The sequence below is a fragment of the Delphinapterus leucas genome, chromosome 8, assembly GCF_059928025.1.
Source record: "Delphinapterus leucas isolate spDelLeu-1000000601 "Yukka" chromosome 8, BTC_Dleu_Yukka2, whole genome shotgun sequence".
NCBI classification, from domain to species: domain Eukaryota; kingdom Metazoa; phylum Chordata; class Mammalia; order Artiodactyla; family Monodontidae; genus Delphinapterus; species Delphinapterus leucas.
The window spans coordinates 32,531,709-32,545,917 of NC_143136.1; the positions used below are offsets into that span (position 1 = coordinate 32,531,709).

Sequence of the window (14,209 nt, forward strand, 5' to 3'; positions counted from 1 at the left end):
GTGTCCTGTTTCTCTCCTTTGCCTTCTTAGCTCTGACTTCCTCCCTCCTTTTGATGGGTTCTCTTCCTCTTTTCTCGCCTTACTAAATTTAACAGTTTTTTTCCTTATTGTTTCTTTTGCCTGATTTAGGTTTCCTTCCTCTTGCTTTTATTTTGCAAGAGTTGTATCTTGCGCATTTGGGGGCACTCCTTGAACCTGGAAGTCTTCACAGCCCCCCTTCTCTGGTGTCTGTTTTTCTTTACAATTATTTATCAGATTAGAGCAGCATAGGAGGTGTTTTTCTTTTTTTTTGGAAATGCATTTCTTTTATTTATTTATTTATTTTACTTTTGGCTGTTTTGGGTCTTCGTTTCTGTGCGAGGACTTTCTCTAGTTGTGGCAAGTGAGGGCCACTCTTCATCGCGGTGCGTGGGCCTCTCACTGTCGCGGCATCTCTTGTTGCGGAGCACAGGCTCCAGACGCGCAGGCTCAGTAGTTGTGGTTCATGGGCCTAGTTGTTCCGCGGCATGTGGGATCTTCCCAGACCAGGGCTCAAACCCATGTCCCCTGCATTGGCAGGCGGACTCTCAACCACTGCACCACCAGGGAAGCCTGGAGGTGTTTTTCAAAACTGTTTTTGTGATAGAGCTACTGAAACGTAACTGGACATAAAGAACTGAAATTTATTTCTAAATAACTCTGAGAAGAAGCATGGAACTTTTGCTTCTTCCATGGAGGAGGAGTAATTAGGGTATGTTAATTAGGAGATCCTGATGCTGCTTAGTTTTTTTATGGTCTTCGGGAGTACTTATTCTAGGTTGTTCTGCCTTTAACCAAATTGTGGTCGTGCAAAACTGCATTACTTTTGTCTTGGAAGTCCTCCCAGTAATTATAACACACTATTGCAGTTCTCAGACTTTTGTGGGCATAAGCAATTCCCTGGGGGGACTTGTTAAAAATGTCCCCCTTCTGGAAATTAGTATTCAGGTCTTGGGCCTGCCATTTTAAAACTGACTTTAAGAAGCAGCGCCCCAGGTAATTTTGATGTAGGTCATCAGTAGACCACAGTTGGAAAAATGTTGCCATATGGCATCAAGTCCAAACTCTTTGATATGGCTTATAATGTTGCCCCTACCTCCCTCTCCAGCCCCATTTTCCATGAGTCTATGCCACACATCCTATGCTTCAGCAATGTTAAGCCACCTAGAGTTCTCAACATGTCTTAACCTTCTCACACCTTTATATACCTTGGCACATGCTGGTCCCTCTGCTTATAACCCTCTTCCCCATCTCTGCCTTGCATATTCATTCTTCAGGTCTCTACTGAAGCATCACACCTTTCCTCTCTTCTTCTCAGACGGAATTAAACTACACTGACATAACATACTCTATTATAGCACTTAACATAGTGTTTCATCATTGTTGGTTTCTTGGTCTGTTCCCTACTAGATTATATGTACTTAAGGATGGAGCCTGTCACGTTGATCTCTGTTCCCCCAGTGTCTGGCACATGGTAGATGTAGAGTAAGTACTAAATAATATCAAAGCTTCTCTTGCCTCTTTGGAACATTAAGCATGCTAGATCTAAAGAAATGCTGTAGTAGCAGCTCTGCATTCCTGTATTCTGAGAGTTTTCACGTGTTTTTAAGTATAGAGCACTTATTTTTACAAAAAGCAATTATTCTTTAAGTGCTTTTACAAAAAGCAAGTATTTTGAATTATTTTTGAATTAAAGGGACAAAAAGAGTTCGGTAATAAATAAGGCACCCTGGCTATATACCATGTATTTTTCTTGCCACTTGTGAGTATGTGACTTGTATAAGTTGTACTTCCTCTCAAGACTTTAATTTCTGTATCTGTAATTCTCTCTAACTAATACCCATGGTGGCCTTCTAATGGTCTTTCCCTTTTCTAATAACTCTTATACAGGTACCATGTCCTCTGACTAAAATACCATTTCTCCCCCTACCTCCTTCATTTCTGTGTTTAGTTCTTCCCCGTTGCCTTCTGGAGGAAAAAAATAGGTTTGGCTTTCAAGGTCCTGTATGACCGGGTCCTTTCTTAGTCCTTGACCTTTAAATCTCACTCTTCCTTCTTGTTTTGACAGTCTCACAAAAACAGACCTTCTTCTTTGCTCTTTATAATTAGCCCTACCTGGAATATATTTATTCAAATCCTTAAGTCCTACTCTAAGCCCCACCTTCTCGATAAAGATCACCATTCCATCTTGCAGTGAGGAAATTGAATAGTAAACCAAAATATCTTCCAAGGGGAAGGTTAATAGGGAAAATATGCTTGCATGTTTTAACTTCATGGAAAATTTAGTGGGAATAATATTGTTTCATACTAAGGCATACTAAATGGATAGTTTTGTTATGTGTAGTGGAGCTTACTATGTATATTATACGTTTTTCACCTGTAGTAATTGAAGCACAATTATTCACTGTTATTTGTGAAATGAAACCAACCAGCATATAAGCAACTATGGATCATTCCCCCATTACTCCTGTTTTCACTTCATTAATAAAATAAATGTCAACTAGTTTAAAATGTTAGTTATTATTAGCTGTAATCTATTATTTTTCTGTAATAAACATGAGTTTGAAATAATATTCAGGCTGACTAAACTTTCTCATTACCTGAGTCCTAACTTCCTCATTTTTTTCCAGTTGGATGTTTGCTAGGCATCTCTCAATCTGTCTTCAAAACAGAATCCACATTCTTCCTTCCCCTGCAACCTGCTCGAAGGAACAGCAGTGGGCAGGACTGTGTGGCTGGAGGGGAGAGTAGGGAGAGTGGGAATAGAGGTCAGAGAGGTCCCTGAAGGCCAGGATCACTCAGGGCCTTCTCGACCTGCCAGCGACTTTGGGCTTTGTTCTGTATTCATTAAGTCTGCACTTTGGAAGCGTAAACCTTTTCATTTGTGGCAGGGTACATTTGTTCTTTAAGGAAATAGTTTCCCTCGGATATAATGGAGCAGGGAATTTGAGTGAAACCTTAGTATGTTCCTCCTAAAGTACCTCCTAATTTAATAGAGTAATTTAATAGTATTTGTTCTAGTATGTATTATAGTTTCCTTGGGCCTATTTCTACATCATTAAGGAAAAACATCACATTAGAAGCTATCCATTTAAATCCTTTTTTTTTATAATTTTTTAAACATCTTTATTGGAGTATAATTTCTTTACAATGGTGTGTTAGTTTCTGCTTTATATCTAATTATTTTTAAAACAAAATTTGTAAGTTCTCTTTTCTTCTTAAAAAAAATTTCCCCTTTTTGTTTGGAGGGACAGTTGACTGACTAGTGTATAATTTAATTTGCATTTTCTGCTGTCATCATTTCCAGCAGGGGCATTATGTTGGGAAAATTCAGGTTTAGAATTGTGATTTAATTGGAGACAGGATTGATATATAATAAGGAATGAATTGCCTTACCAGATTTGCTGACTTTTAGACGGTGCAGAGCCTATAAACTTTCTTGGGGCTCCTCATTTGGTGTGTGTAGTAAACAGAAACAATGCGTATTGGGGGTAGGAGAATAAGGATTAACATCAGCTTCTAGAGAATGGAGAGTGCTGTTTTAGAGTATAGATCCTTTAAGAAATGTTGTAGGACCTAAATTTTTATTGGAAAAGTCTCTGAATAAAATGTCTAAAGTTCATTTTTGTAAAATAACCCATGGGGTGACAGAAATTCAAGAAAGGACAAAATTGGCAAAAGTTACATAAATAGTAAAAGTCTAATAGTTACTTTAAATTTTTGATTTATTTTATGACTCTGTCATTGTTCCTTAGCATATGTTCCTTTACGTGAGTCAACAGTAGTCTAGATAAAACAAAATTCTTAAAATATTTGAGAGACTTTTAAAAATCCAAATAATTATTGGGTTTGAATAATAGGAAGAAAACTCACAGAACACACCAGACTTTGGTGAGAAGTCTGTAGTTCTATTTGGATCCATGACAATTTAAAATATTCATATTCATTTTGAACCGTTTAGTGTTTGCGCTGTAAAATTATGTTCCTATTGTTTCATTTTTTTTCCAGTGTAGCATCTTCCTTATGGACATTTGCAATGTGTGCTCAGAAGGGAAGCGTAGGCGTAAGTGTCATTATCTCAAAGCAGAATTCTTCCTAGAATATTTTTGCTTCTGGGTTATTGCAGTGTTTAGTTTTGAAGATTAGGGAGGAACAGGAAGTTGACTGTTAACGTTCCCAGTTATGTTGCTTGTTGGCCCTCATTATGAAGACTGAGTATTACTACTCTTTAGATGTTCTCAAACTAGCAACCCGTTATTCAAATAATTAAGTCACCTGGTGAGATGAGGTTTTTCTTTGCACTAACTTTTTGTTTTTAATGGGTTGATAATGTTTTTAAAAAAATTATTTATTTATTTTTGGCTGCGTTGGGTCTTTGCTGCTGCACGTGGGCTTTCTCTAGTTGTGGTGAGCGGGGGCTACTCTCTGTAAATAATTCAATAATGAATGAAAATCTTAGAAATAGTATTAATACAAGTGAACTATAAAAACCAAATGTCTTTAAGAGCCAAATTTATGCATTGGAAAATTAGTTGATCCATTTTCCATTTGTCAAGGTAGAATGCCGTGATTTATACATGCTTATAGTAGTGAAATTAAGAAATGAGAATCTCTTAAGTGGTTAAATGGGATATGATCTGATTTTCAACATTATTAGAACTAAATTCAGTTTTGATTTTGCAACATTATTTGACCGTTTCTACAAAATTTTATATGGTAAAATAAGGTTTAAAATTTAACTTCATGGCACCTCATCAGATATCTAAAATCCTTATGTATCTCATAACTGTATTTAAGGACCGCAGAAATAATTTTGTTGATTGCTGCTTTGGAGGTATAAGATGTATATAAATTCTTATCCTACATTAAGGATATCTTTAATCTCTGAAGAACTGTTTAAGCTAACTGACAAGTTGTATTCTGAATATTGCCTAGATCCACTAGAACAAAATTTGTGTTTTCACAAACGTGAGTCAAGAGTCTGGCATGTACAATGAAGGTATTCATTGTGTCCCTGGGAAAGTTAATGGGTGTTATTCCAAGTTGAAGGAAAAGGATCTGTGGTCAAGTAAATTTGTAATATGTTGGTTTAAGCAAAGCTAAGCTTTACTGAAGATTTCTCAGAGCCTTTAATATTGAAATATTTTATATTAATCAGATTAATCTTACTTTAAGAATTTTAAGTATCTGGTCAGTCATTGATCTTACTTTGTTTCGTGTAATCTTTTCCTCCTTTCACAAAATAATATGCAAGTTCCATGTCAGATATCACGTTATTTTCTTAGTGGGAAGAAAGAAAATATCTCTTCTTTCAAAGGACTTAACACGTGAAAAGTCACCACATGTAGGAAATTTTGTATATGAATTTCATGTTTTCAATTCCTGTTTTCTATTTGAATTCTAGTTCCTTGAATTTTGTAGGGACTGATAGGGAAGTTAGTAAAAGACAAATGGGGTAGAAAGTAAGAGTAAGATAGAAGGAAGAACTAATTCAACAAACTGAACTAGATTAAAGGTTTTTGCTTTGTCTTTTCTCTGAAATGCTTTTTGGACTAAGGTTTTCATGATACATACTTAATTTGAACAAATTTTTACAGAATAAATAATAACTTGCTCATTAAAGTCTTCTGAAATTTTTTTTTCTGTGGTGTTCGGGGGTGTTGCAGGATCTATTAGTGGAAAGAACTGTACTACTGTAATATCCTGTGATTAATGGGAGTGGTCTGTGATTTAAAAATCATTGTTGTGGGCTTCCCAGGTGGCGCAGTGGTTGAGAGTCCGCCTGCCGATGCAGGGGACACGGGTTCGTGCCCTAGTCCGGGAAGATCCCACGTGCCACAGAGCGGCTGGGCCCGTGAGCCACAGCCGCTGAGCCTGCGCGTCCGGAGCCTGTGCTCCGCAGCGGGAGAGGCCGCAACAGTGAGAGGCCTGCATACCGCAAAAAAAATTAAAATAAAATAAAAATCATTGTTGTAAAGCAACTATACTCCAATAAAAATTTTTTTAAAAAAATCATCATTACTTGTGATTCTGGTTATAATCTGATACAGTTTGTTCTTCTTTCACAATTTCCTAAAAATTTGAGACTTAATTGCTCATTTCTACTCACTTGTTAACCTTGTCTCCACTTATGATTTCGTTTCCTTTTATAATATAATCTCTAGTTTTTAAAGTTTGACTCCAGAGAGTTGTGACATGTATCAGAACATACACTGCATGATTTTTCAAGTTCAATAGTTATTCATTATACACAAATATCTGTATTTCAGATGGAGCAGCTGTCAGATGAAGAAATTGACCATGGTGCTGAAGAAGACAGTGACAAGGAAGATCAGGACCTGGACAAAATGTTTGGAGCCTGGCTGGGGGAGCTAGACAAACTCACTCAGGTTAGAAATTGTGCTTGAAAAACTGGTTGAGGATTTTAAGTCATCACTATGTGCTAAAACTTTACTGTGTAGACATGAGGATATGAATATAGTTTATGTTTTAAAATACTGCTATAAAGGGAAAATGTCCAAAACATTAACAAGTAAATGAATAGCAACTCTAGAACACAAGATATTGTCTTCTGTGGTTATTTTAAGGAGTTAAAGAAAAAAATCCTTTTGACAGAGGTTCTGTGCATCTAGAGGGATTTCTTAAAATCTGTTTCATAAATTGAGTTGCTGCCTAAAAAGTTTTAAAGCCTAAAATGTAAAAATCTAAATTTTAGCAAATCCTATTCTATACCTCAGTGAGTATGAACACATTTTACAATATAAATAATATCCTCACGCAGATATTTTCTATTACATGATTCCAGAATACTGACAAAATTTCATCCCCGGCTGCATTTGAAAGCGGTGGCAGAGCTTTTTCATTTTGTTTTATTGGAGCTCGGTTTTAAAAAAAAAAGAACGACTTTACCCTCCAAACCAGGTCACTTTTTAGAATAAAAGCGTATACTATTACAACCCCAGTTAATATATTATATTCAATATATATGAAGATAGTTATGTTTATTAAAGCAACGTTAACTTTATGACAATGGAAAAGAACAAAACTTATTTTCACTCATACTTAAATAATATCTCCGGGAAGAATTTTTGTGTAAATTGCTAAGTATGAGATTTGTTAACCAGTAGAAAAGTAGGTGGTAAAGTGGAAACTTAAAGTACTAGTTTGTTTCTGTATCTCTTTCTATAGCAGTCTGGGATTGAAACTGAGAAACTCTTCATGTAATTCTTACTAGATCATTTTGAAAAGCAGACATGTTTGTGACCACAGCCTGTTAATGACGAATTTTGAGAAGAACGCTTTCAATCTTGCTAGGATTTCATAAGGATCATGCTCTTCATCTCCTATCAGAAGAAATAACAGTATTTGTGGTGATAAAGGTCTTTTATGTAGTTACCAAACCATTTCAGTTTAATTCTTAATTTTTTTTTTTAAAAAGTGATTTTGGCATGGAGATGATGACTAGGCTATGCAGTTCTATGCTGAGGAGAAAAAGGAAAGAGGAAGGAAAGAAGAGGAAATAGAAAATGATAATGCTTGAAGGAAAGTATATGAGGGCCAGCTGTTATGCGTGGGGCTTCCTTTTTTTTTTGGCCATGCTGCGTGGCTTGTAGGATCTCAGTTCCCTGACCAGGGATTGAACCCAGGCCACAGCAGTGAAAGCCCGGAATCCTAACCACTTGGTCACCAGGGAACTCCCAGGGGTTTCCTTGACTGTGGGTTTTATTGTCCATCCCCGGAATCCTAACCACTTGGTCACCAGGGAACTCCCAGGGGTTTCCTTGACTGTGGGTTTTATTGTCCATCCCTGGAGAGGGGCCAAAAAAGAGCAAAGACAGGTAAATATCAGTCCAGCCACTCTGGGTGGAGTAGACTCCATGCTACTCCACTGTAGATGGCATTTCTACTGAATACAATAAAACCTTGTATTCTTCCCTATATTTTAAATTCCCTGACATACAGATGTGAAGAGCCATTCATCAAAAAAGGTGGCTCCTAAACTAACGCTGTGACAGTTCTTTTTTTATGTATGAAGCTGTCTTTAGAGAGAAAACAGGTTAAAACTATTGCATAACATGGCTCGCTGCTAGCAAGTTGCTTTTTAACACTTCAGAAATTTTCAAAAAATATTTTACTTACTAAGTTGGTGGCTGAAACTTAAATTGTTTATTTCCTCATTTTAGTTAACTACAGAGTCATCTGTGCACCTGTATTACCTAGACAATGTTAATGGATTTTCAACTTTGTATTAAATCAGTTTTAAGTGATTGTTGAATCATCTGAAATTGTTTGCAAAATTTTATATGTATTTGCATTTTTCTGGAAGAAGGTTCATGGCTTTTATCACATTCTCAATGACCTCCACTCCCACCCTGACTCCACCCCCTGCCGAAAAAAAAATGTTAAAAAACCACTCTACTAGATTACCCATTTCTTGGCATCAAGGAGTATTTCTTATTATTTCCCTTTTTGCCCCAGCACCATGGACACAGCAGATAATTATAATAAGTATTTGTTTATTTGAACTGATGAATAGATTGAGTTTTAATATGTTTTCAATTATATTCAGGTTTTACTGAAAACATTACCTACATACTATTCTTCATTTCCACTTAGAGAAGGAGGATTAGGCCTTAAATTGCAGCAGAAGATTTTGGTTTGAGGTTAAAGGAGAATTTCCTAGCTGTTTCCCGAAACTTTGAAATAAGACACTGAATGGCTGTGGATCTCCTTCAGATGATAGCTTTAAAAACTGGATGTTACAATAGCCCGGAGATGGCAACAACCTAAGTGCCCATCATCAGATGAATGGATAAAGAAGATGTGGCACATATATACAATGGAATATTACTCAGCCATAAAAAGAAACGAAATTGAGCTATTTGTAGTGAGGTGGATAGACCTAGAGTCTGTCATACAGAGTGAAGTAAGTCAGAAAGAGAAAGACAAATACCGTATGCTAACACATATATATATGGAATTTAAGAAAAAAAAATGTCATGAAGAACCTAGGGGTAAGACAGGAATAAAGGCACAGACGTACTAGAGAACGGACTTGAGGATATGGGGAGGGGGAAGGGTGAGCTGTGACAAAGCGAGAGAGAGGCGTGGACATATATACACTACCAAACTAAGGTAGATAGCTAGTGGGAAGCAGCCGCATAGCACAGGGAGATCAGCTCAGTGCTTTGTGACCGCCTGGAGGGGTGGGATAGGGAGGGTGGGAGGGAGGGAGATGCAAGAGGGAAGAGATATGGCAACATATGTATATGTATAACTGATTCACTTTGTTATAAAGCAGAAACTAACACACCATTGTAAAGCAATTATACCCCAATAAAGATGTTAAAAAATAAAAAATAAAAACTGGATGGACACTATCTAAATGGATTCAGTTGAAACAAATGAATAAAGAAGATAGCATTCTAATCTAATTCCATGATTCTACAAATAGACTATTCAGCATTCTTTTTCATTTGAAATCTATTTGATAATTATAAAGAGAAATTAAAATTTTAAAAGACTAATTGTAATATTTACAAATTTATTTAAATAGAAACTAAATAACTATTGACCCTTTCCCTGAATTTCTCTGTTGTAAACGCCTTATCTTCCTTATTGTAGAAAGGTTGGAGAGAAAAAAAGTGTCATTTAAAAAGATGGTGAGTTGGGATTTCCCTGGTGGTTCAGTGGTAAAGAATCCACCTTAACAATGCAGGGGACGTGGGTTTGATTCCTGGTCAGGGAACTAAGATCCCACATGCCACGGGGTAACTAAGCCTGCGTGCCACAACTACTGAGCTCACGCGCCTCAACTAGAGAAGAGAAAACCCGCACGCCACAACTAGGGAGAAGCCTGCATGCTGCAACAAAAGATCCTGCATGCCTCAACGAAGATCCCGCATGCCACAGCTAAGACCTGATGCAGCCAAAAATAAAATAAATAAATAAATAAATAATTTTAAAATCTTAAAAATAAAAAGGTGGTGAGTTAACTTACAAGACACCCTACCCTGAAGTCCAGTGTGATTGAAGACTTAATCACAGGCAGTATAGCTGGTTACAGTTTGCCCTCACGTTAGTAGAGCTTGCAAAGAACAAGGACATTCCTTCATTGTTTGAAGTTGTAGCGATTAAGATCTAGGGTCTCATAATTTTGAGTCCAGAATTGTGCCTTATCTCCAGGGTAATTCATTCCAAGAATGAGGCTCTGTTGGACCAAAAACAAATTCCTTTGAGGAGAGAGAAAACAGAATTCTCTGCATTATTTCTTATCTTACCATGCCCATATTCATGTACCTAGCTTATTTTGTAGTGAATTTATGTAAAACGAGCTCAGTCACTATACTTGATGTATTCAATATTTGGAAAGATATTTACTCCAAACTGTAACTATCTCAAGTGCCTTAAGTAAGCATATATCTAAAAATTGAAGAAACTATAACCAAAATGATATGAAAACCAATTATACTTTTCCTTAATGCTATTACTTAGAAGAACTTTGGTTGTATTAACTATTATATGACAGTTCACTTAATCATAAAAAAAACTTTATTCATCTTTTTATTATAATTGAAGCCTGAATTTAATATGACTTCTTAAACATTGTTTTTTAAAGAGTTTGGATTCTGACAAGCCCACGGAACCAATAAAAAGATCTCCTCTTCGCCAGGAAACAAACATGGCCAATTTTTCTTACCGTTTCTCCATATACAACTTGAATGGTAAGATGTAATTGGAAATAAAATGTAAAACAGTGTATTAAGTTATATAATGTAGAAATAATACAGTAACAATTACAGATAGCTCAATATAAAAACCATATATGCATAACTTGACTGAGTTCTTATATTTCTTGATTTGTACATTTTATTACTAATTCAAATTGTCACAGAAAACAACAAACATAACTAAAATAGTTTTCTAGTTGAGTTATTAATAATTGACAAAGTACATACTCAGGTAGAATCCTACAGCAAACTTAATTGCATTGTTGTATTTTCACTGGAATAAAGTCCAGTGAAAGTGAAATTACTTGTTATTAATTTAAAACCAGCCCCTGTGGCCTTTATTTAGTGAACTCTACCTAGCCAGCTTTTAGTTCTTGGAACTGACATTTCAATCTGTAATTTTTTTTAGGGCTTAACATTTCTCTTTTTATGCCCTCAGATCTTTAGGTATTAACATCTCCACCAGGGCAATGGTCATATTAACAACTTAGAGCCTCTGGTAAAAAATTGCATGGGGGATGTGGTTAAAACCATGGAACAGTATACAATTTTTCCATTATTTTTATCTTTCAACTCATAATTTTATTCTCTGATTACTACAAATCTTAAAAGATGGACTCTTTGCTTCTAAAATTTTCTCTTGGAATTTAAAACAAAAAACTGTTAGAAATCTTGTATTTGATAGGCGTTAGGCCCAATAGGATGAATTTGTTTGCTTTTCCCCTGGCATTCATTAACTGATTTATAATAGAATGTATAAATTCTAATTCATTGTGTTCTGGAAACATCATGTATGTTGTTCATTGCAGAAGCTCTGAATCAGGGAGAGACTGTGGATCTGGATGCCCTAATGGCCGATCTTTGCTCAATAGAGCAGGAGCTCAGCAGTTTTGGTGCAGGAAATAGTAAGCGTCAAATCACAGAAACAAAAGCCACTCAGAAGTTACCTGCTAGCCGACATACATCAAAACATGGCACCTTGAAAGGATTGTCTTCTTCGTCTAATAGGATAACTAAACCGTCTCATGCCAACTACTCCCTGGATGACATCACTGCACAGTTAGAACAGGCCTCCTTGAGCATGGATGAGGCTGCTCAGCAGTCTGTACTAGAAGGTGCTAAGTCCTTAGTAACTAATCAGCACAGGAGAACAGCGTCAGCGGGCACAGTGAGTGATGCTGAAGTACGCTCTATTAGTAACTCCTCTCGTTCAAGCGTCACTTCTGCAGCCTCTAGCATGGACTCTTTGGATATTGATAAAGTAACACGCCCTCAAGAACTGGATTTGACACATCAGGGGCAGCCAATTACTGAGGTAAGTGGATGGAACTTTCTTCCCTGGTATTTCAGTATTACAATAAGGAAGAAATGATATTTTAAAAATGCAGTTCTAATCAACTTTCCTGTTTTTTCTACATTTAAAGTTTGTCAAGAATACCTCTGAGCTAAGCTTTAAAATCAGACTACAGAATATATTACCAGATATAGCAGTATCATAAAGATGATTAAGAAGAGATTTAGTTTCTTCAGTTTTATTCTTGTGACTATTTGAAGTCCTTAAATTAATGTCAGTTGTATCACATGATTAAAAAACTTGAAATATATTTAATGATATTTTGTAAAGTTATGATAGCTATTAAGCTGAAATAATTGCTTTCTAATATATGTTTGTTACAAAATAACCATTTGAGAAAATGACTCATACCCCATTATAATTCTCCCAGATTCTAGCTCTCAGGGTTTACTCCATTTTATTGTCAAAGAGTCGGTGTGATGTAGTGAAAAGAGCCACTGGGCTTGGAATTGGAAAACTTGGTTCCAAGTGTTTCACTACCCATCAGACCTACATGAGTTATTCAGTCTTTGTGAACTTCAATTTCTCATAAGTAAAGTGGAGCTAATAGTACATGGTCTACCTTCCTCATACGGTGGTTCAGAGAATCAGAAGTGATATAATATGCATGAACAGATTTTAAAAGATGAAGTTTTTCTGGATGTGATGGGGTGAGGGTAAGGAATGGGTCTGTGATAAAATAAGTTTAGTAAAAGCTGAGCTTGATGAAGATGAATTCTTTATTGAGTTTTTTCATCAAGGAGAAGGCAATTTTGTTATAAGGCAGCAGCAAGAAAGAAGAAAACCTATGGGGCAGAATAAAGCCAGCCTTCCATTCAGTTTATATATATAGTGCTCTCTAATACAGGGTAAAATAATTTATATTCACAATACTAAGGTAAAATCTTATAAAACATTGTTTAAGGAATTGCAGAGAAATTCAAAATTTACACCTGTTACTCAATATTATTGATTTTCCCACCATTGATTTAACTCATTAGGTTAATTTCCATCCATCAGTAACTCTTGGTATCCACTAGTACTTTGTTCTAGGCACTGTGGAGCACAAAAGAAGCATGAATCATGGTAGTTTGGAGATAAATTTAAGTTTTATTGCTTGTAAAGAAAGTTAGCAAATTACATCAAAGAGTAAACTTTCATTTATTTAAAATGAAACTTTTCTAAGCAGTATGTATTCTATAGAGAACTTGAAAACTTATTTCTACCTTGTGATACCTGGGCGTTATATTTAGCACCAGCTACTTAGCATGCATCACTTATATCTTTTAGGCTTACCTGTTGGGAAATGAGCAATATTTTATTAGGGATGAGCTTGTTTGGTTATTCCGTGTTTTGTGTGTTGATATTCCTTCTTTCCAATCAGATTATTTTGAGTTGGGTCAAAATGCATGAGGACAGGTTATGAACTAATTAAGAATCTTGTTGTGTATGTGTGTGTTTCCATCTGCAAAATACACTCATTATAAAGTTCACTCTGTAAAGTACACTCATTATAAGTAACAATTGAAGAGCAAACAAAGTAAAAAGTGAAGTCTTCTAGCAAACACTTCACACAGTATCTAGTGGTATCCATGGGCAAGGATACCAGTGTTCAATGGTATAATATTTAATATAAGACTTTAGTATAAGGTTTGGTGAGTAAGCCAGCAAAAAGCAGGGAAAGGAGTTAAAAGTCTTCTCTGTCCAGCCTGTTCTTTTGCCTTGCCCAGGTGGGTAGAAAAGTGGCTTAACAAATCTGGAACTTGTTTCAATGTACTTTTTTTTGGATCTAGTCTGTTCTAATGCAAACCAAGAAAACTAAGGGAGGCTTGCTAGATCCCAAACCAGTGTATCAAATTACCACCAGACTCAAATACAATTTTTTAAAAAATACTTTAATTAGTTTTGCATGCATGGAGTTAAAGAGTCATATAGTTCTAGGGACTTCCTTGTTGGCACAGCGGTTAAGAATCCACCTGCCAATGTAGGGGGCAGGGTTCAATCCCTGGTCTGGGAAGATCCCACATGCCGCGGAGCAACTAAGCCTGTGCGCCACAACTAGTGAGCCTGCGCTCTAGAGCCCGCGAGCCACAACTACTGAAGCCTGCGGTGTGCTCCGCAACAAGAG

At 36.3% G+C, this 14,209-nt stretch overlaps 1 protein-coding gene across 5 annotated transcripts in view; it reads left to right on the plus strand.

Moving 5' to 3' along the window:
- Positions 1 to 14,209, plus strand: part of LOC111171753 (ras-associated and pleckstrin homology domains-containing protein 1) — a 143,943-nt gene that overhangs the window by 30,977 nt on the left and 98,757 nt on the right. For all 5 annotated transcript variants that reach the window (XM_089915933.1, XM_022567476.3, XM_022567477.3 and 2 more), the window contains exons 2-4: positions 6,288 to 6,407; positions 10,637 to 10,742; positions 11,558 to 12,063. In XM_089915933.1, the coding sequence (XP_089772059.1) occupies positions 6,288 to 6,407; positions 10,637 to 10,742; positions 11,558 to 12,063 (732 nt within the window). The remainder of the gene's footprint in view (positions 1 to 6,287; positions 6,408 to 10,636; positions 10,743 to 11,557; positions 12,064 to 14,209) is intronic.